This window comes from Nycticebus coucang, chromosome X (assembly GCF_027406575.1).
Source record: "Nycticebus coucang isolate mNycCou1 chromosome X, mNycCou1.pri, whole genome shotgun sequence".
In the NCBI taxonomy this organism is placed as follows: Eukaryota; Metazoa; Chordata; class Mammalia; order Primates; family Lorisidae; genus Nycticebus; species Nycticebus coucang.
The window spans coordinates 56798858-56822456 of record NC_069804.1 but is presented as its reverse complement, the minus strand read 5'-3'; the positions used below and the strand labels follow the sequence as shown (position 1 = coordinate 56822456).

At 39.5% G+C, this 23599-nt stretch overlaps 1 protein-coding gene across 2 annotated transcripts in view; it reads left to right on the top strand.

Moving 5' to 3' along the window:
• The window catches only part of SHROOM4 (shroom family member 4), a 369471-nt gene that overhangs the window by 304510 nt on the left and 41362 nt on the right, over positions 1-23599 (top strand). For both annotated transcript variants that reach the window (XM_053580433.1, XM_053580434.1), the window contains exon 5: positions 11001-11056. In XM_053580433.1, the coding sequence (XP_053436408.1) occupies positions 11001-11056 (56 nt within the window). The remainder of the gene's footprint in view (positions 1-11000; positions 11057-23599) is intronic.

Genomic DNA, 23599 nt, shown 5'->3' with positions numbered 1-23599 from the left:
AATGTTCTATATCTTGATAAGGGTTCGAGTTGCATACATATATTTATTAAAACCTAACAAACAAATGTATAGTAAGCCATCTAGACAGCCAATGTACTTAATATTTTTAGATTTCATGGGAAGTAAATTTTGCCTACAAATATTTTAAGCAAACTTGATTTAATTTATATGCTGACATGTTTTTGAAGTATACCAGGGCATTCAATTTGTATTTTCAGCATACAAATCTAGCACATATTTTGTTCTATTTGTACGTAAGATTCCATGTTTTCTGATGCTGTTATAAATAGTATTGTTTTCTTAATGTCAAATTAAAATTATTTGTTACTACTATATAGAAATATAATTGAATTTTGTGTATTGACCTTGTGTTTTTCAATTTTGCCAAACTCACTTGTTCATCTTAGTAGCTTTTTTGATAGATTATAAAAGATTTTCTAAATAGGCGATCATGTCATCTGCAAACAGGAATAATTTTATATCTTCTTTTCCACTGTGTATGCCCTTCTCTGGGAGAGGGAGAGTTTTATTGCACTGTCTAATTTCCAATGCAATGTTTAGAAAAAGTAGTGAGAGGAGACATCGTTGCTTTGTTCTTAAACTTTCACTATTAAATTATGTCAGGGTTTTCTGTAGATGCCCTTTAATTGAGGAAATTCCCTTTATTCTTATTTTGCTAAGACTTTTCACTCAGGAGTAGCTGTTATATTTTTATCAAATGCTTTTTCTCTACCTTTTGAGATGATCATATAGTTTTTCTCTTTTACTCTATTGATATGGTGAATTACATTGATCAATTTTTGAAATAAATACAAGCCTAGCATTGCCAAGATAATTTCCATGTAGTCATGACATATTATCCTGTTTATATTTTGCTAGATTTGATTTGGTAATATTTTGTTAAGGATTTTACAATATTTATCAGAGATTTTAGTCTGTAGTTTTCTTGTAACATCTTTGTTGGGTTTTCCTATCAAGGCAGTTCTAGCCTTAAAGAATAAATTGAGAAAAAAAAAAAAAGAATAAATTGAGAAGCATTCCTTTCTCTTTTCTATTCCAGGAAGAATTTTAATAGAATTAGTATTATTTCTTCCTTAAATATTTGATAGAAGTCATCATTAGTCATCATTGCAGCCATCTGGACCTGAAATTTATTTTGTAGGAAGTTGTTTCTCTCTCTCTCTCTCTTTTTTTTTTTTAATAGAGTCTTACTCTATCATCCTGGGAATAGTGCAGTGACATCATTGTAGCTCACTGAAACCTCAAACTCCTGGGTTCAAGTGATCCTCCTGCTTCAGCATCCCAAGTAGCTGGCTCTACAGGCATGAACCACTGCTCTCAGCTAATTTTTCTATTTTTGGTAGAGACAGGGTCTTGTTCTTCCTCAGGCTGGTCTAGAACTCCTGACCTCAAGTAATCCTCCCTAGAGTAAGTAGAATTATAGGCATAAGTGCCAAATGCCCAGCCTATAAAAAGGTTTGTAACTATAAATTCAACTTCTTTAATAGATATAATTTAAATTATGTGTTTTTTCTTGAGTAAGCTTTGGTAGTTTGTATCTTTTATTTTTCTGTTTTTAAATTTTTTATTAAATCATAAACACATAGATCATGTATACGTTAATGCATTTATGGGGTATAATATGCTCATTTCATATAGAATTAGGAACACTTACATCACACTGGTTATATATACACCTCATCTCGTTTACTTAGTTATTGTGTTAAGACATTTATACTCTATACTAATAGACCTGACATGTACCCTTGCATTATGCATCATAGGTGTGATCCCACCATTCACTCTCCCTCAATCAGACCTAACCCCCTCCCCTCCCAAACCCTCTCCTCCCTCCTTCATCTTGGGCCATAGTTGTGATTTATTCTTCATATGAAAGTATGAGTGATTGTAAATTGGTTTCTTAAAAGTCCTGAGTACATGGGATATTTTTTCTTCCATTCTTAAGATACTTTACTAAGTAGGATATGTTCCAGCTCCATTCATGTAAATGTAAAAGAGGTAAAGTCTCCATCACTTTTTAAAGCTGCATGATATCCCATGGAATACATATACCACAATTTATTAATTCATTCATGGGTCAATGGGCACTTGGGCTTCTTCCATGACTTGGCTATTATGAATTCAGCTGCAATGAACAATCTGGTGAAAATATCTTTGTTATTAAGTGATTTTTGGTCTTTTGGATATACACCTAGTAGAGGAATTGCAGGATCAAACTGCAAGTCTACTTTTAGATCCCTGAGTATTCTCCATACTTCTTTCCAAAAGGGACGTATTAGTTTGTACTCCCACCAGCAGTACAAAAGTGTTCCCTTTTCTCCACATCCACACCAACATCTGTAGTTTGAGATTGTGTTATGTGAGCTAGATGGGAGTTAGATGATATCTCAAAGTGGTTTTGATTTGCATTTCTCTGATGATTAAAGATGATGAGCATTTTTTCACGTGTCTGTAGGCCATGCACCTATGTTCTTCAGAGAAGCTTCTGTTCAAGTCCCTTGTCCACAATGAAATGGGATTACTTGTTCTTTTCTTATTAATAAGTTTGAGTTCTCTGTGGATTCTGGTTATCAAATCTTTGTCAGAAGTATAACCTGCAAATATCCTCTCCCATTCTGAGGTCTGTCTGTTTGCTTTACTTACTGTGTTCTTGGCTATGCAGAAGCTTTTTACTTTGATCAGATCCCAGTAATGTATTTTTGGTGTTGCTTCAATTGCCCAGGGATCCTCCTCAGAAAGTATTCTCCCAGGCCAATTTCTTCAAGTTTCTCCTGCACTCTCTCCAAGAATTTTTATGGTGTCATGTCTTAGGTTTAAATCATGTATCCAGTGAGAGTCAATTTTTGTTAATGGTGAAAGTTGTGGGTCCAGTTTCAGTCTTCTACAGGTCGCCAGCCAATTTTCCCAGCACCATTTGTTAAATAGGGAATCTTTCCCCCAATTTATATTTTTGATAGGCTTATCAAAGATCAGATGACAAGTATCTGGGTTCATCTCGTGGTTGTCAATTCTGTTCCATACATCTACCTCTCTATTTTTGTGCCAATACCATGCTGTTTTGATCACCACAGATTAATAGTATAGTTTGAAGTCTGGTAGCGTGATTCCTCCTGTTTTCATTTTATTTCTGAGTAATGTCTTGGCTATTTGAGTTTTTTTCTGGTTCCATATAAAATGAAGTACTATTTTTAAGTATGACGGTGGTGCTTTTATAGGGATTGCATTAAATTTATAAATTGCTTTGGGTAATATGGACATTTTAACAATGTTAATTCTTCCTAGCCATGAGCATGGTATGTTTTTCCATTTGTTAACATCTTTAGCTATTTCTTTTCTCAGAGATTCATAATTCTCTTTACAAAGATCTTTCATGTCCTTTGTTAGGTAAATTCCCAAATATTTCATCTTCTTTGGCACAACTGTAAAGGGAATAGAGTCCTTGACTGTTTTTTCGGCTTGACTATTATTGGTATATATAAAAGCTACTGATTTGTGAGTATTGGTTTTGTTTTATTATTATTATTATTTTTTAAGAGACAGGGTCTCACATTGTCACTCTTGGTTGAGTTCCGTGGCGTCACAGCTCACAGCAACTGCCAACTCCTGGGCTTAGGTGATTCTCTTGCCTCAGCCTCCCAAGTAGCTGGGAATACAGGTTCCCACCACAATCTGGGTTATTTTTTGTTGCAGTTTGGCTGGGGCCAGATTCGAACCGCCACCCTCGGTATACGGGGCCAGCACCCTACCCACTCAGCCACAGGTGCAGCCCTGAGTATTGATTTTGTATCCTGAGATGCTACTGTATTCCTTGATCCCTTCTAAGAGTTTTATGGTTGAGTCCCTGGGGTTTTCCAGGTATAAAATCATACCATCTGCAAAGAGTGAAAGTTTGATCTCTTCTGACCCTTGATCAGACCCTGGATACCCTTGATCACCTTCTCTTACATGATTGCAATGGCTAAGACTTCCATTACAATGTTAAAAAGCAGTGGAGACAATGGGCAACCTTGCCTAATTCCTGATCAGAGTGGAAATGTTTTCAATTTTACTCCATTCAACATGATATTGGCTGTGGGTTGGCTGTAGATGGCCTCTATTAGTTTAAGAAAAGTCCCTACTACTATTTTCTTGAGTGTTCTGATCATGAAAGGATGCTGGATATTGTCAAAAGCTTTTTCTGCACCTATTGAGAGAATAATATGGTCTTTGTTTTTTTAGTTTGTTTATGTTATATATTTATAGATTTATGTATATTGAACCAACCTTGAGATCCTGGGATAAAACCCACTTGGTCATGGTGTATAATTCATTTGATGTGTTGCTGGATTCTGTTTGCTAGGATCTTATTGAATATTCTTGCATCTATGTTCATTAAAGATAATGGTCTATAGTTTTCTTTTCTTGTTGGGTCTTTTCCTGGCTTGGTGATCAGGGTAATATTTGCTTCATAGAATGTGTTGGGAAGGATTCCTTCTTTTTCAATGTTCTGGAAAATTTGGTAGAATTCTGAGATGAAGCCATCTGGTCCTGGACTCTTCTTTTTTGGGAGATTTCCTATAGTTGATTCTATTTCAGTACTTGATATAGGCCTGTTCATTATTTCCAATTCTTTGTGATTAAGTCTAGGAAGTTGGCATGCTTCCAAGTATTGGTCAGTTTCTTTCAGATTTTCATATTTCTGAGAATAAAGTTTGTCTAGTATTTATTAAGGATGTTTTTGAATTTATGAGGTGTCTGTTGTTATTTCACCTTTGTCATTTCTGTATGATAGTATGGACTTTAATTTTCTATTTTTGGTTATGTTGGCCAAAGGTTTGTCATTTTTGTTGAATTTTTCAAATAAACAACTTTTTGATACATTGATCTTTTGAATAATTCTTTTGTTTTCAATTTCATTTAATTCTGCTCTAATTTTAGTTATTTATTTTCTTCTGCTGGGTTGGGGGTTGGAATGTTCTTCCTTTTTCAGTTGCTTATGATGTCCCATTAAGTTATTGACCTCATTTCTTTTTGTTCTCTTGAGGAAGGCTTGCAACTCTATAAATTTCCCTCTTAGGACTGCCTTTGCAGTATCCCACAGGTTCTGATAATTCATGTCTTCATTACTGTTTTGTTCCAAAAATTTGGCAATTTCCTTCTTAATCTTATCTACAACCCAGCTATCATTCAGCATATGGTTATTTAGTTTCCATGTCTTTGTATGAGTATGCAGATACCTGTTATTGGTGAGTTCAACTTTTATTGCATGATGATCTAAGAAAATACAAGGAATAATTTCTATACTTTTAAATTTTCTGAGGTTATACTTGTGACCTAAGATGTGATCAATTTTGGAGGATGTTCCATGGGCTGATGAGAAGAATGTGTATTCAGTTTTGTTAGGATGAAATGTTCTGTAGGTGTCTGTTAAATTCAATTGTTGTATGGTAGAGTTTAAGTCTTAAATTTATTTGCTTAGTTTCTTATTGGATGATCTATCCAACACTGCCAAAGGGGTGTTAAAATCTTCAACTGTTATGGTGATGGAAGGTATTTAATTTGTTCATGTCTGTTAGGATCTCTCTTATAAATTAAGGAGCATTCTGGCTGGGCACTTAAATGTTAATAATTGACATCTCATCATCTTGAGTGTTTCCCTTAACAAATACGAAGTGACCATCTTTGTCTTTCCTTATTTTTGTTGATTTAAAGCCTAGTGTATCTGCAAATAAAATTGCCAGCCTTGCTTTTCTCTGATTTCTGTTTTGCTGGATTACAGATGCCCATCCCTTCACCCTGAGTCTATATTTATTTTTTAAGGTAAGATGAAATTCTTGTATTCAGCAGATATCTGCCCTGAGTTTTTGTATCCAGTCAGCCAACCTGTGCCTCTTAAGAGAACAGTTTAAGCCGTACACATTATTTTGGAGTATTGATAAGCCTGGTAGTGTTTTGCGTGTTAAGTTTTTTGAAAGTCTAGTGGACATTTTGAATCTTTTCACCACTGTGGAAATTGGGTTTTGGTGAAGTATTTCAGAGTGAGTTTATTTTGGTGGTAGAGCATTGTGCTGGTCATTATGGAGGATGGGTCTGAAGATATCCTGAAGAGCTGGTTTGGTTATGGCAAATTTCTTCAACATGTGTATGTCATTAAAGTATTTAACTTCCTCGTCCTAAATGAAGCTCAATTTAGCTGGATACAGGATCCTGGGATGAAAGTTGTTTTGTTTTAGGAGATTGAAAGTCGATGACCATCCTCTTCTAGCTTGAAAAGTTTCAGCAAAAATATCTGTGGGTATTCTAATATTCTTCCCCTTGTAGGTTATGATTTTCTTACATCTGGCTGCTTGCAGGATTTTCTCCTTCATATTAACTTTGGTGAAGTTAATTACAATGTGTCTAGAAGATGCTTTATTTGGGTTGAGTTGTGCTGAGGTTCTGAAACTGTCTGCTATCTGAATTTCAGTATCTCTTGCCAAGCTTGGGAAGTTCTCCTCAATTATCTCTTGGAGTAGATTATCTGTGCCTTTCAGACTATCCTCTTCTCCTTCAGGGATTCCTATTAAGCAACTGTTTGCTCTTTTGGAGCAGTCCCACAATTCTCTCAGGGAATGATCCGTTTTTGCTCTCCACTTCTTTTCCTCTTTGAGCATTTGGGAGTGTTCAAAAACTTTGTCTTCAATGTCAGAGATTATTTCTTCTGCCTGCTCCATTCTGTTACTGAGAGATTCTACTGTATTTCTCAGATTTTTGAGGGCTACAAGTTCTTGCCTCAATGTGTCAAAATTTTTGGTGATTTTATCTTTGAATTCATTTAATTCTTGAGATAACTTTTGAATTGCTCCTTGAATTTCTAATTCCATCTTTGCTTCCATTCTGTTAATCTTATTTGCAATCCAAATTCTGAATTCAATTTCTTACATATCAGCCATTTGTTTATGAATGGAATCTTCTGTTGTGTCTCCTTTGTCATTCCTTGAGGGAGTTGATCTACTCTGATTGTTCATGTTGTCAGAGTTTTTCTGCTGATTCCACCCCATGATTGTCTTTCACCATTTGGCTAGAGAAGCTGGCAAGGTGAAATTGAATTGAGGGCTCCTGGAGTTGTAATTAACTAGCCCTTTACCAAGGAACTGGGACTGGTGATTGTGGCTTTTCCCTTAGAGCTTTACAGAGGTCCCATTCAGAACTACTGCCTGAAACTCTGGGTACCTGCTTGGTGTGGTGGGGCTAGGTGGCGCTGACCAGTATTCAGCTAGGCTCTGTCCAAGCCTAATGAATCAGTGGCTTTGGGCTGAAATCTCAGCTGTGGAGATATATAGGCAATTAAGACACCCTGCCCCCCACAACAGGCAACAACTGGAAGGGGAGAATCCCACCTTCCCACAACAGCACAACCAAGGTACAACCTTGGTGGGTCCCCAGGTGATCAGCCCAGGTCAAGAGTTCCAAACCAATCATCCCAGTCAACACAAACACTGATCAGGTGGGAGAGTTCAAAAGGTACTTAGCATCTGGGCAGCGGGGGTCCACTGGCCTCTCAATTTGACCCCAGTGGGAGGAACCATGGGGCTGCCACCACCGTCAGGGGTGGAACTGCCACTGTTGGGGTGGTGCTGCCCGTCTTGAGTATTGCTGTGTGCAGGTTGCAGGAGCCAGTGAGGCACTGAAGGGCGTTGTCATTGGCTGCAAGGGTCACAGAAGCTGAGTGGAGAACTGGAGGGTGGAGCCACTGACCCCCAACCTGGGGCCACAGAAGCCAGGTGGGAAGCCAGAAGGCAGAGTCGCTGGCCTTGGGGCTTCAGGGGCCGCAGGAGCCAAGCTGGAGTCTGACTGCAGGCCACGGGTAACAGGAACTGGGCAGGGAGCCAAAGGGCAGAGTCACCAGCCGCGGGCTGCAAGTTTGTATCTTTTAAGGTATTTGTTCATTTCATTTAAGATTTCAAACTTATGGTGATAAAGTTGTTTGAAGCTTATTTTTGAAATGTATCTAGAATTTAAGTTGGATTGGTGGATTGATAGAGGGGTAAATATAGCAAAGTATTAATTATAGAATCTAGGTGGTGTGTATATGGGTATTCACTATGGACTTCTTCCAACTTTTAAGTATGTTTGAAAATACTCATAATGTTGAACAAAGAAGAGAGGAAATAGAAAATAATGATTTAAAGGCACTGACACTAGAACCAGACTGCCTGATTTTGAATTTCTTCTCCAGAACTTACAGCATCTAAGCTTTCCCATCTACAAAATGCAGGTAATAGAAACCCCTACTTTATAAGTTGGTTGTGAGGATTAAAAGCTATAACAGGTATAAAGCACAAATAGTGACTGCCAGATAGCAATCATTTTATAAGTAAGTTATTATCTCTTATAATAATGAAAGATTTTTGCTTAGTTTGAGAAGCTTTTGCTGAGATAAGGACCCACAAGTAGACAATAAAGAAAGGGGACTGACATTGAGGGAGAAGTGAGGAGATGATGGCTGCAGAGATGTCACCCATATAAGAGATGGAGGTACAAATTACAGGTTGCAGCAATTGGCAGCAGCAATGCAAGTGAGCCTGTGTCTATACCATGCTTCTCCCTTTGTACACCAAGGGAGAGATATAATGCCTGTTTTACTAGTTAAGCAGATCTGCTTAGACACTAGGCTTTCAGACACATGGATGGCTATCTAAGAGCCACTATTTGCCCATTCTACCTCTATCTGAACCTTCACCATCACCCCATTCCATAAGATAAGGGGAAAACTTGAAGCTTGGGTTAAGATGCTGCCGCTCCAATGACAAACATATTTGTGGTGGTGGCTATCTGAAGTAGGGTTGAGATCCTGTTCCTTATCCCCCTTGATCAGGTTGGTGAGCTCATTAGCTCCTTTTCAGTGCTATTAGCAGAACTGAAATCAGCATGCATTCACAGCCCCTCACACTTCATGCCAGTTGGTTTTGCATACTTTGTCAGATTATTTCACTTAACAGTTGAATATAACTTTTAATGGGGTCCCCCATTTTACAGCTGAAGAAGCTGAGGAAGCCAAGGTTCAAAGTGGTCACATACACTTCTAGCACATGGCAGAGATAGGATTTAAGCAACATGACAGTAACTAGGTACTGTTCTAGGTACTTTTATCAACTCATGGAGTCCTCATGCAGTCAAGAAATAGGCACTCTTATTATGATTACACAATTATACAATTGGGGAAACTGAAATAAAGAAACGCTGAGTTGCTAGCCTGATGCCACAGGGTTAGTGAAGGCCAGATGTGGGATTTGAATGTGTAGCTTCAGCACAAGCTCCTGATTGTGCTACACTGCCTCTCTATAAGGTGATTGCAAAGCCCAGGCCCTCTCCAGTGCAGCAGGAGGACTTCTAGCAATATCACTTCTGCTGGGGCAGCAAGTTCCCACCACATTATCCACCTGCAACAAGCTGTAAGGATAACTACCTCTTTGGTTGGAAGAGTACAGGCAATTTATAGGAACATGGGTGGCTCAGGAGAAAAGCAAAGTGATACTGGGGACCTGAGAAGGTAGTTGGGAGTTGGTACAGGACTTTGTTTGGTTTGGCCACTGCTATTTACTGACCGTGTCCACAGGGCTAGGCAGGGCATGGACCAAAAATCCTGGCTGAAAAATAACAGCGTCTTCACAGGGAGGGACATCTCTCAAGGGCTTTGAGGCAGAATCTGAAGTAGAGATGGTTAGATCTACTCTGATATGTCAGACATAGGCAGAAACGGTTCTGGTCCTGCAAAAGCTAGAGCCAGGAAATAAACCTCAACTTTTCCATGACTACTAACATCTAGGGCCTTCTATGTGCCTAGCATTGTCCTAAGTGTTCTCTCTGCACTTCTCATTTTATTCTCATGACTAGTAACCCGGAAAAACTAAATAACACACTCTTTATTTGCCAGATAGGAAACCGAGCTTCATGGAGATGATGTGACTTGCCTCAAATAACATAGCTAATGAGTGTCTTAGCCGGTATGACTGACACCAAAAACCTATGTTTGTTCCATTTCATCAGGTATCTTACCCCCTAAACAGGAGGCCTACTGGAGCAAAGGTAATAAAACTTTGAATGAGACTAACAACAATAGCATTGGAGAAAGAGGGAATTTGGCAGATGAATGAGATTTAGGAAAAACTGTGCATTCCCAAGCTCTGTGTCTCTAAAAAAAAGAAGCTAGATATAAAATCAGTGAGAATCTGAAAGGCTAATGTACTTTCAGTTTAGAGCTAGAAAGGAAATCAGGGACATTTTTACAAATGGCACAAATGGCTTGGCCTAGAAGGAAAAGAATGACTTGGGCACAGCCCTTAAGGAAAGAACTGTCCAAGATGTAGAGCCTCCTCCCATCATGTGGGGACCATGGCACCCTGCTCTCATGTTCCCCAGAGAGAAGTGCATCTCAGCCTGTGCCAGCAGAGTGGGCAGAGAAGCAAGAGTCCCAGAGGTACAGGGGTGTGCTGGCATCCCTGCTCTCCCTTTGCCTCTCCTAGGGAGACAGTTGCTGCAGCAAGAGCTTCCTTCTACAAAGCCTCCCAAGGGCCAGGCCTTCCAAGAGATTTCTTTCTCTACTGGAAGAAGCAGGAGAAATGAGCAGGTTCACCCAGCAGAACAATCAAAAAGACCTACATCCCTCATCTCCTGATGCAGACAAGAGCCAGAGCAAACAGCAAACATGCTAAACTGGTCTTTAATGTGGTTTGGGAGGGGAGCGGAGAAGGAGGGAAATGCAGCATTTCTAGACCACAGAATCCAGGTCCCTAAGTGCTGCTCTAGTCTCTGAGTGCCTGCAGCAGCTTAGCAGGCCTCCCAGCAGACAGGCAGTCCTCCAGGCACACATGTCTTGAGTCTACCTAGGAGAGTAGAAAAAACAAGCTGGGATGAGGGGGCTGGCTTGGGACAGGCTCCCAATGGCTTCACATTTTTTGAGGCCATCTAGATGCCTAGATGCTCAGAGCTCCCTAACTTATTGGAATTTTCCTTTGCAGGAATTTCCTGGGAAAAAATGGAAACCAGGAAGCAGGAAAACCAGCTGGTCAGGGAGGTAAGTGATCACTGAGGAAGTTGGGGTGATTTGGTGCCTCTAGGGCTTCTATAGAAATTACCAAGGTCTTTGGTTTCCTTAATTTCCGTTAAGGAAACTACTAGTCTGGTATCATATGAAGGGCTTGATGCCATAGATGCAAATTCAACCTGTCCCACCCCACCTCCCCCAGATCAAACTGACTTCCAGGGCATTTTGGAATATGCAGTATTCAGGCAGCGTGGTGGGATATTGTGACCGCAAGTTCTGAGTTCTGAGGCAAGCCTGGCCAGGAGAAAGGACATTGGGGACCACACTGTGCTGAAACAGAAATGAAAAGGCACAAAGTATGCCTGCTTCCCAAGTAGCCATAGGGCAATTGGAATGGGTAGAGAGGAGGTAGGACTGTCCAGCTACTGCTGTGTCTTTGCCCCAATGTTATTGGGGGTACCTATTTCTTGAGTTCTACCACTTTTTGTTTTATAGGACTTGTTGAGAACTTAAAGTCTGCTCATTAATAGCTTGGGACAGATCACACTGACCATAGGGTACAATTTCTGGAGGAAGACGGGAGCATTTTTACAAATGGCATAGGTGGCTTAGGCTAAAGGGAAAAGGGCTATATGAGCTTAGCCCTTAAGGAAAAAATACCCAGGATGGAGAGCCTACTCTCGCAACATAGGGACTGTGGCCCCCAGCACTCATCTTCCCCAGAGATAGGCTCTCATGCCCTAGATGACTATAAGGAACAGACAGCTACCTTCCGAGTTATTGTCTATCACCCTCTTTTTCGTGGAACTCCATCATATACTCTTTCAGCCAGTTCTTCTCAGCCTACATTGTAGAAGAGACCCCTAAGTCATATTGATTTTCAGCTCAATTTCCAGGAATAAAGGATGTAACAGGGAAGAAGGCTCCAAGTTGTATCTCTATTCTCCAAGGTGAGGGGCACCCAGGGAGAGGACCAGAAGCTGGGTTTCCTGATCCCTGAAGAGTCCAGAGTTCTTTGTGTGTCTCCCATTAACCTCTGTGATTTAGTGTCATTGTCAGAAATAATTTTGGCTTTATTGACTCCAGTGTCTGTGGAAACTATCAGGTTTCTGGGAAAAGGGGAGGAACCCATTATTTGTTGATCATCTACTAAGTGGCATTCAGTAGACTGAACCTTTTTACACCCATAATCTTTTTTTTTGTTTGTTTGTTTTTTGGGCTTTTTTTGGCCTGGGCTGGGTTTGAACCCGCCACCTCCGGCATATGGGACCGGCATATGGAAACTATCAGGTTTCTGGGAAAAGGGGAGAAACCCATTATTTGTTGATCATCTACTAAGTGGCATTCAGTAGACTGAACCTTTTTACACCCATAATCTTTTTTTTTTTTTTTGGGGGGGGGGGGTTTTGGCCTGGGCTGGGTTTGAACCCGCCACCTCCGGCATATGGGACCGGCGCCCTACTCCTTGAGCCACAGGCACCGCCAACACACCCATAATCTTGTTTATTCTCTACAACAGTCCATTTTGCTACCCAGTTGATAGATGAATCCAAAGAGTTTATATATCTTAGCTGAGGCTACACGGCTAGTAAGTGGTGGAACCACGATTCAAACCCAAGTTTATATGGCCCCATGGTTCCTGCATTTTCCATTATACCTGCTTTAATTAGGATCACTAAGGAAACCCTTCAAACAGATACCTCAGCATGATGCCTCAGGGCTCTAAGTCCTGGGTGGGGATTCAATGGGATTCTAGAGCTGGTCTTGATTTCCCCAGCTCTGGGCTGACTTATACCATATCATTGGGGAAATCAGAGACATCTTTCTCCCTCTGTCTCTCTGACTCTGTCTCTTTCTCCTTTTACTTGTAAAATCAGGTAAGAGTCCTTACCTTAAATGGTCATTGTAAAACCTGACATGGTAAGCTTTCGTAAACGTTAGCTATAACGAGGAAGTAGAGCAGTAGCAGCAGCAACAGCAGCAGCAGTAGAGCAGAAAGGTGAATAGCAAGGCACTGAGCCAGGCCAGGTAGGCCTTGAGAATTAGATAGGATCCCAAACACAGGGGCAAATAAAGGTTACTGATCAGGTAAGTAATCCGAAAAATGTAGCACTTTAGGCAACTTGGCAGCATTTGCAGCCTAGATGAGCTAAAAGGAGACCTAGTAAGGGCAGCAATGCAAGCATGAAAGAGTGTGGTACTGGAATGGGGAGATAGAGGTTTAATAGAAATAGAACAGAGGGGATACATAAATATGCATGATATTTTGCGGGATGGGGGAGTTTGTTTATTGTGAAAATAGTATTACAGAAAGTTAAAAATAGAAAAAAATAGCCTTATTCCTACCACCTTAATGCTCTGATTGTTTTCATTTCACTGCCAGCTTTATCTATAGGTATAGAGATTACTTTTGGCATGATTATAATAACTATGTAGATGTGCTTTTCTGTGTTCTTATTCTTTTTATTTGCTAAGCATTACCTAGTAGATAATTTTTTCATGCTGCCATGTAGAGTTCCTGAATAGTCATAATTTTTAATGGCTGTATAATATTCCACCAGCTTACTGTGCTCTAATTTTCTTAATCATTCCCAAATCGGTAGATGATTAGGTTGTTTACAGTTTCTTAATATTATAAAGTAATACTGCAGAAACATTTTGAGTAGCTATAACTTTTTTTTCATTTTGAATTAGCTCATTAAAAACAATTATCTGGAGTTGGAGTACTAGTTCAAAGACTAGAAACATTCTTATGGTTTTTCATAGATCTCCCCAAACTAATTTCTCCAAGAAATGTTTACACTGCCATTAGCAATATATGAGTATACCAGTTTCCAAAAATTTTGTTACCATTGAAAATTTTACTTTTCTAATGCCATAGACATAAATTGGGCCTTTTATAGTTTTAATTTGCTTACTTTGATCATTTTAGTTTGAGCATTTGTTATGTATTTATGTAATTGCTTCTCATCTGAATTGTTAGTTTGGATTATTTGCTTACAAATGTGTGACACTTTTTGAGGACAAAGTAGGGAAAACTTGGTGACTACAATTTAGAAGGGGAGAAAAAGAAAAATCAAAAATAACTCTGAGCCTCAGAGACTTGAAAAAAGTTATTGACAGTTGAGGAGGGCAGCTTGTTTGGTGAAGATGCTGGTAAGTTTCGATTGGGATATGTTGTATTTGAAGTTAGTGAAGGATACAAGTGGATTCTTTGTAAGAGACTTGTCAACCACTCAGCTGGAGGTAGAATGAGAAAGAAGAACCAGCAAAAGAACTGAAGGGTTAATCCGCTGAAGTAGGTGGAGTAAGTAGTAGAAGGAGAACTCCACCAGTGCACCATCATGGAAGATAAGATGACTGTTAATGGCCTTGACAGTTTGAAATCACAAGTGACCTTCAAGAAAGCAAATTCAGTAAAGTGGTGAGCACAGAAAGTAGATGGCATGATGGGTCTGTAAGGAGGATGCTTGAAGAAGAAATATGGTTTTACACATCACACATTTCCCTGCTTTACATGTATGATTGAATGTTTTTGTGTGTGTGTGTGTAAATTTACAATGACGTACAGTCATCACCACAATCGAGTTGTTTGTTTGTTTGGTTGTTTTGATATAGAATCTCACTTTCTTGGCCCTGGTTGAGTACTGTCGAGTCATAGCTCACAGCAACCTCAAACTCTTGGGCTCAAGCAATTCTTTTGCCTCAGCCTCCCAAGTAGCTAGGACTACAGGTGCCCACCACAACACCTGGCTATTTTTTAGCAATGGGGTCTCACTCTTGCTCAGGCTGGTTTCAAACTTGTGAGCTCAAGCTATCCACCCATCTCGGCCTCCCAGAGTGCTGGGATTACAGACGTTAGCCACCACTCTCAGCCCATAATCTAGTTTTAGAACATTTCTAACACCCTGAAAGGATCCCTCATGTCCATTGTGGTCACTCTCCATTCACACTCTCAACATTAAGCAACCACTAGTCTTTATAGATTTGCGTTTTCTATATACTGTACAATATTTGGACTTCTGTGTCTGGCTTGTTTCACTTAGCATGATACCTTAGCAGTTCATCCATGTATTGTTCGACATTCCTTTTTATTGCCAAATAATATTCCATTGTATGGATGCACTGCATTTTGTTTATCCATCCACTCTTAATGGACACTTGGGTTGTTTCCACTTTTTGGCTATTGTGAATATTACTGCTATGAACATTCATGTACAAGATTCTGTGTAGATACATGTTTTTGATCCTTTTTGACATAAACTTCGGAATGGAATTTCTGGGCCAGATGGTAACTTCATTGTTTAACTTTTTGAGGAACTGCTTGTTTTCTAAAGCAGTGGTACCATTTTACATTCCCACGAGCAATGTGAGAGTGTTCCAGTTTCCTTTCACTAATTTTACCATAAGATTTGTTAAATATTTAACAAAGAAGAATGTTCAAAAATACATGTAAAGTTTTTTTAAAGAGTTTAAAAGAAGTTTGCTAGGGAAAGTAAAGAGAGAGAGATATAGGGTGGTATTTAATTGGGATAATTGGGATTTAGTGATTCTCAAAATGTGACCCCCAACCCCACCGACTTCAGTATCTATCACTCAAGAACTTGGTCAAAATGAATATTCTCAAGCTCTACTCAGACTTGTGGAATCAGAAAGTGAGAATATGGCCCAGCAATCTGTGTTTGGAGGGTATTTGTTTTTCTTTGTTTTTTTGTTTGTTTGTTTGTTTTTGAGACAGAGTCTCACTCTATTGCTTTGGGTACAGTGCCATGGTTTTAGAGCTCACAGCAACCTCAAACTCTTGGGCACAAGTGATTCCCCTGCCTCAGACTCCTGAGTAGCTGGGACTACAGGTGCCTGCCACAACACCAGGTTCATTTTTCAATCTTTAGTAGAGATGGGATCTCGCTCTTGGTCCAGCTAGTCTCAAACTCCTGAGCTCAAGAGATCAGATCCTCCCATAAGCCTCCCAGAGTGCTAGGATTATAGGCATGGTCTATGTTTTAACAGACATTCCAGGCAATTTTGGTACAAGTTAAGTTTGAGAGCCACAGGTTTGGTGAAGATCTGGGAAATTGGACTAAATTGAAAAACAGGAAAAATCAAGAGAAAGGGAAAGAGTATTGACACTAAAGATACAAGAGGCAGATCACATTTTAAGATCTCAGGGAAAATGAGAAGGGCTATGAACTGTCTAGGGAAAAAGATGACATTTCTGAGGAGAAATCCTGATAGGGTTTCCTCTCACACCCTCCCCCTACCATACACTACATTTTAACATTTATCATATCATTTCTGTCACAACTGGAATGATAGGTGTGGGTGGAAAAATCAAATGTATATTCTTGAGCCATCCTTTTGCCTGGAAGCCTGCAATAAATTGATAATTCCTGTTAGTCCCGCTCTTAGTTCTCTCCCTCCACTGTTATTTGCTGTGCAGAGAATGAATGTAAAACTCATTTTAATAGGAGGAGTAAAATGGTAAGTAGATTTACTGGGAGGAAAAGCTACATAAGTGTTATATTTTTAAAATCCAAAAGAAGTTATTTTCTGGATTATCTCTCTTGGTTTTCTATACCTACGATTGCCTGCTGTGATCCTTTCCATTTTCCCACTTTGTATAGACTTTTAGAATATGTAGGATGTTTTTATGCACACAGGCACAGTTAATCCTCATGATAACACTGTAAAGTTAAGCCTTATTTTTTTCATTTTACTGATGAGGAAGCTAACACTCAGGAAAGGAATTATCTGTATAATAGCTAACATTTATTAAGTGTTTATTATGTGTCAGACACTGTTATAACCATTTTACATGAATTATTTTATTATTTATTGTAATCTCATGATGTAGTCACTATTATTGATTCACTTTTATAGATGAGGAAACTAACTTTCAAGGAGATTAAAATCACTTATTCAAGTTAAAATGGACATCTGACTCCAGAGCCCATTACTTCTGGGATTATATAGCAAGTACATGACTAAACTAGAGCTCAGGCTGGGCATGGTGGCTCATGCCTGCACTCTGGGAGGCTGAAGTAGGTGGATTGCTTGAGCTCAGGAGTTTGAGACCAGACTAAGCAATAGCAAGACTCCATCTCTACTAAAATTAGAAAAACTGAGGCAAGAGGATCGCTTGAGCCCAAGAACTTGAGGTTGCTGTGAACTATAATGCCACAGCTCTCTAGCCAGAGCAGCAGAGTGAGACTCTTGAGAGAGAGGGAGAAAGAGAGAGAGAGAGGAAGGAAGGAAGGAGGGAAGGAGGGAGGGAAGGAGGGAGGGAGGGAAGGAGGGAGGGAGGGAAGGAAGGAAGGAGGGAGGGAGGGAAGGAAGGAAGGAGGGAGGGAGGGAGGGAGGGAAGGAGGGAGGGAGGGAGGGAAGGAAGGAAGGAAGGAAGGAAGGAAGGAAGGAGGGAAGGAAGGAAGGAAGGAAGGAAGGAAGGAAGGAAGGAAGGAAGGAAGGAAGGAAAAAACTAGAGCCTAGCTAAGTTTTTCAATTCTTAGCCTTAGGGCTTTCAATCCTTCTCTTTGTCATACCACATCATGAACAGAGTATGAAATATCTAGTACACATTTCCTATTTACTGAGTCAGTGAAAGAAAATGGATAATTCAGAGTTGAATCTGATTTCCTTGGGAAGAGTACACTTTTCAGGAAGACTTTACCACCTAAGTATGCAACCTTCAGAGGCATAGAAGGATTTGTCGCAAGTATGAGAAAATGAATTTAAATACTTGGGTATTAATTTAACACTGGCCACACAAAACTTAGTCAAGGAAAAATTATAAAATTCTAATGGGAGACATAAAGACATGAATAAATCCAAAGCTATACTGTGCTTCAATGCGAGAAGACTAAATATAGTGATGATTCCAATTCTCCTTAAATTAATATATAGACTTAATATGTTCTGATTAGAGTCACTGTGGGATATTTTATAGATCTTGTCAAATTTATGGTGAAATTTATCTAGAAAAATAAATGCACAAGAATACCAAAAAATATAACTACTTACGAAGTTAATTATGATAGACTTACCCCATCAGATTTTAAAGCCTGTCATAAAGTGAGAATTATCAAAGCCATCTGATAGTGAGTTTTTAAAAAGTCAAACAATGAAATAAAAAGAAGATTCTAGAAACATATTCAAGCTATTTTGAAGGATATAGAACACACTAGAATAACCCTGAACTGGGGAAGGCAATCACTCTTTCTTTAATGAATGTTGGGAATTGTATATGTCAATGCGAAGAATAATTAAGTTCAATCGATAACATATACTATACCTAGATCCATAGCACATGCTGTCCAGAAGTGGACCAGTGGGATAAGCATATTTATTCTAGCTGTGAATGAAAGATAAATTTGTGTCCTGTTAAATTGAGGGTATCATCAGAGACAAGATGTGTAGGTTAAATATATATAAAAGCTGGAGGAAAAACCTTCGTACAACAAAATATAATAAAAATATAAGCAACAGAATGAGAAAAATGTCTGGGATCAACATCATTGATAACAGTTGCCTGTCCAAAAAAATATAAAGAATGAATATAGGTACAGAAGGTCAGCTTTCAGATTTGGCTTCATAAATGGACAAGGAAAATGACCAGGCAATTTCTTTTACACATGAGGAAATAAAGACAGTAAAATCATTATATGGAAAAGTACAACCTATATCAATTAAAAACGTAAGAACACAATCAACTTCAGGCTATCACAGCCTCCTTATTATACTATCAACAATCAACATAAACAATAAATAGAAATTATAAACCCTATGTTTTATGGCATGTGTTTGTGGGAGCAGTATAAATTGGTTCAATCTTCCTAGAGAGCAATATAGAAATATGTGACAAGAGTTACAAAACTGTTTATATTCTTAGACCTAGCATAGCACCAAGAAAATAACCTAAAATCAGAAAAAAAATTAAAGATGTTTGTAGTAATTGCTATTTATAGTCATGGAAAAAGTTTACCAATATGTTGTCATGATGGAGTAAAATAGAATAGCCACTAATAGTAACAGGTATGCAAATACTGGGTCTTGTGCAGAAATGGGTATTTGTAATATTAATTTTATAAGAGCTAAATCCTAAACGCATGTTGAGTCTGATAGTAGCTAAACACAAAGAAAATTCAGAAAGGAATCTGGTAAAATGTAAATAGCTGGACATGAATATACATGGTATTCTTTGAGTACATGTTAATTTGCTGGAATTTATAATAAGAAAAAGTAAATCTGGAGAAAAGACAGCCCACATTGGTTTGATTTAGGACTAGGAAGTTAAAGAACAAGGGCTTTCAAAAAAATCCCTATACCAATGACAGGCAGTGTTACTTATCACACTTGCTTGATCTCACTACTAGCTGGAATTTGTTTTGCTAGAATTCTCCCTCAACCATAGCTTCTGCTCATCTAAATCCATGAGAATTTTGACCTTTCTGAGGGGTAACATCACCAGACCTTTGTGAATCTCCAAATTTGTCACTGCCACTACAACATAGTATCCCCCACTCCTACCCCTACCAATAAACATTTGATTATCTGCCTCAGGACCACCACTTTCTTAAGACCTTGAATTTCTCTTCACTTCTATTATCACCAGTAGCTTGTAGATAGTTTGCATTTTGGTGCCATTATTCACAAAGAAGCACGTTTTCTCTCTACCACACTTGCTGCATATGTGTGTATAACTGTAGAACAAATAGAGTTTGGACTCATTGGAGAAAGGAAGCTAAGGTTCACCCTGGACAACCCCAATAAAGCAAGGACTTCTCTGATATCTTCTAACTTTGCCCCAACCTCCTGAGGACTAGAGAAGCCTCAGGGCAAATCCTGCCACTTGAAATTGTTGCCACACTAATCGTTCTTTGCTTGAAGTTCTGTGGACCCAGGGGTAAAATGTGGTGGCAGCAACAAGCTCTCTGGGTTCTTCTCACCTCCTGTGTAGCCTCCTTCTGTCTCACTTCCTTGATCTCACAAATATTTCCTTCAGCAATAACTTGGGAGTGGCTATTTCTCTTGAAGCAGTCTTATCTTTTGGCTGCTGATGGAAGGGAAAAGCAAGAGAGGCTAGACCTGTGCAGTGTTGCTACTGAGATCCTGGAATACCAAGTTATTGTGGTAAGTTTAAAAATAAAATTTCCAAACAAGAAAACTACAAAAAGGGCCAAGGAAGAGGCAGAAGGATATTTTTCAGTCTCTTAAATTTTGGTTTTCACTTTCAATTACTATTAGGCCCCAAAAAATTAGTTTAACAAGAAAGGAAATCTGTTCATCAGAAGAAAAGGCAACCTGTGCCAAGAGGAAAAGAGAACAGCCCAGGCAGCCTGGCAGGCAGCTTGCTTTTATTTTTGAGTGTAGTCTCCTTGCTGGTGTCAACAAGCAAGGAGTCCTTTGTCATAGTAAGCTTTCATGCTTACTCCTAATTCTTCAGTGAGGAGCTGAAGTCTTTATGGACACCTGGGTATGAATGTAGTTCATGTTCTTTTTCCTCACCCAGGAGTTTTTGCTTCAGTGGTATTGTCCCTCAAAGCTAGGCAAGGCAGATGCCAGTCTAGACACTGCTGCTTCTTATCGATTGAGAAAATGATTAACCTTTTTTTTTTTTTTGAGATAGCATCTCACTATATTGCCCCAGGCTAGAGTGCCATGGCATCAGCCCAGCTCACAGTAACATGGAACTCCTGGGTTCAAGTGATCCTCCTGCCTCCCAAGTAGCTGGAACTATAGGCACCCACCACAATGCCTGGCTAATTTTTTCTATTGTTTTTAGTAGAGATGGAGTCTCACTCTTGTTCAGGCTGGTCTTGAACTCCTGAGCTCAAGTAATTCACCCGCCTCAGCCTCCCAAGAATGAGTGCTAGGATCACAGGCATGATCCACTGTGCCAGGCCTGATTTACCCTTTCTAAGCTTGTCAATCCGCATCTGCAAACTGGCATTAATGGTACTTACTTCAACAGGTTGATTTGAAGATTAGTTAAAATACACACATGAAATTGCCTAACATGGTGTCCAGCACTTAGTAAGAAGTAAGAAGTCATAGTTCTTTTTTCCTCAATGAAACTCTTTGCTCTTTACCCTGGAAAATAATCATTACTTGGTCTCAAAGTGGAATCATGTATTTCTGTGCATTGAGGAGGTCCGAGCGCCTTGAAATATAACCTCTGAGGCTGAAATCCCTGGCTTGAGCCTGACACACTTCAATGGAAGCCTTCCCTTCACCATTTCTGCTTCAATTGTCACAGCCAAAAAAGGGCAATGTCTGCTTTGTGCCCCTTTGATGTGGTCATCTTGTATAATGTAATATTCAGTGAGATTTTGTTGAAGTAATGACTTGTACATGCATTGGCCCTGCTGATCCCATTAAGGGTACTACTTCCCCTTTCTGGAGTCTTGCCACCTTCTGTCCCCCTGAAGTGACTGTGCAAGGCTCAGCCTTACCCAGCACAAAGCAAGCAAGTGGGAGAACAGTGCTTTTGAAAGGCAGGCTGATACAAAGAACACCAATTTCCAGGTTGCCTCATTAGAGCCCATTGCCTCCAGATGGGGTCACAGTGCCAGTGTGACCAGGCATCAGATGTCCCCAAAGGGCATGTTCTTTTCTGCCAACTGATTCTATAGTTCACTACCAGGGAGTAAATTTGGTAAGACTGGTATAAGTAGTTAGTTCCTAAACAAGACACCTTTGAATATCCAGTCCTTTTGATCTTCACACTGCTCTTACACCTAAACTAGCTTTTATTCTCTCTCCTGTTTAAGTACATAAGAAAAGTGAGGGAGGGAGTCCAGATTTAAGATCCTGGTTAAGCTCTGGCCTTCTGGCTAGGCAGCCATGTGCCCAAGCTGGGACCCAAGGTCTCCTGGTCTCTTGGCTATTGAGTGGGGCTGCACATTAACCAGGGTTCAGTGTACTCCAACTCCCTTAATGGATACAAGGAGCAGGGATGAAGCATACAATGGGGAAGGTTGCACACTGCACAATTTGCACAATCAGGTGCAGTGGCCCTGAGTAAGGAACTTCACTCTAACAATAAGGATAGTACTATCATTTATTAGGTATCTTTCCACATACCCAGCATAATTTCTAAGTCATTTTTATATAATTAATCTCCATGACTGTTTTGTAAGATAGGTATTTTACTGAAACTGAGATAGGGTCATGAAGCTTCTTTAGTTATGAAGCCAGATTTTTAAATTTTACTGGAATTCCAACCCAAATCTTTCTGACGCTGTATTTCTGCTTTGCTCTGTTGCCTTTCCTCTGCCCTGGCTAGAAAAAAGAGTGGTAAATTTGATTGCTATCATGGAGCAGTGCTCTCCTCACTACAGCTACAAGACATTCCTGCAAGACATTGGCCCAACTGGGGCCTTCTGAAGGTATTGCTGCATTTCATAAGATCCAGATTGGAAATAAAGGTGGGGAAGGAGAAGAAAGGCAGGGCAGAAGGTAGGAATGTGCAACCGAGTGTGGGTGGTGAGGGTGAGGGATAGGATGTATAGTTTGGAAACCAAGCTAGTTGGAACAAATAACTCTGCCACAAACCACAACACTCCCACCCCTTACACCAGCAGTTCTCAACCTGCGGGTTGTGACCTACAGGAACTGTATTAAAGGGTTGTGGCATTAGGAAGGTTGAGAATCACTGCCTTACACTCTAGGCCAGTGTTTTTCAACCCCCCCTTTTTTATTTAATCTCAGAGCACACTTGAACTCTAGGTACTTTACATGCTCTTATACTCTAGGTTCAAGTGTGCTCTGAGATAGGATGTATAGTTTGGAAACCAAAGTAATTGGAACAAATAACTCTGCCACAAACCACAGCACTCCCACCCCTTACACCAAAGTTCTCAACCTGTGGGTTTCGACCCACAGGAACTGTATTAAAGGGTTGCAGTATTAGGAAGGCTGAGAACCACTGCCTTACACTCTAGGCCAGTGTTTTTCAAACTTTTTTTTTTTTTTTTAATCTCAGAGCACACTTGAACCTAGAGTTCAACTTCTGTGATATGCTTAAATTATGTTGTTCAAAGAGTAAAAAACCAGAATGTACTTACTGTGTTTTGAATTTCTTTTGAAAATAATTTAATTAATGATCTTTAAAATGTTACATGGCACACCAGTGTGCCCTGACAACTTTGAAAATCACTGCTCTAGCCCTTTGTTTCCATAATATGGTCCCTGAACCATTTGTATTAGAATCTGTTGGGTGAATTGTTTAAAGAGTAGATTTCCTGGAGCCTACCACAGAGGTGTAAAATCCCAGTTTCTCAGGGTGGAGCCCATAAATTTGCATTTTAAACAACCTCCCAGGGTAATTCTGATTAGGAGCCACTTTGGTTATGAACTGCTATTCCAGACCAGTGATTTGCAATTAAAGTTGGATTGTAAACCAAAGACTTTTTTGAGCTGGTACCCTCAATTTATGCTGATACTTCATTCATAAATTTCTTATGTATACTAATGTCCTAATATTTATGTTTTGAATGCAAGAAATGGTGAGGGAAAAAATAAGTATAAATGAAGTTCTGTGAAATCCACTGCCCTGGAATAAAAAGTAAACTGAGA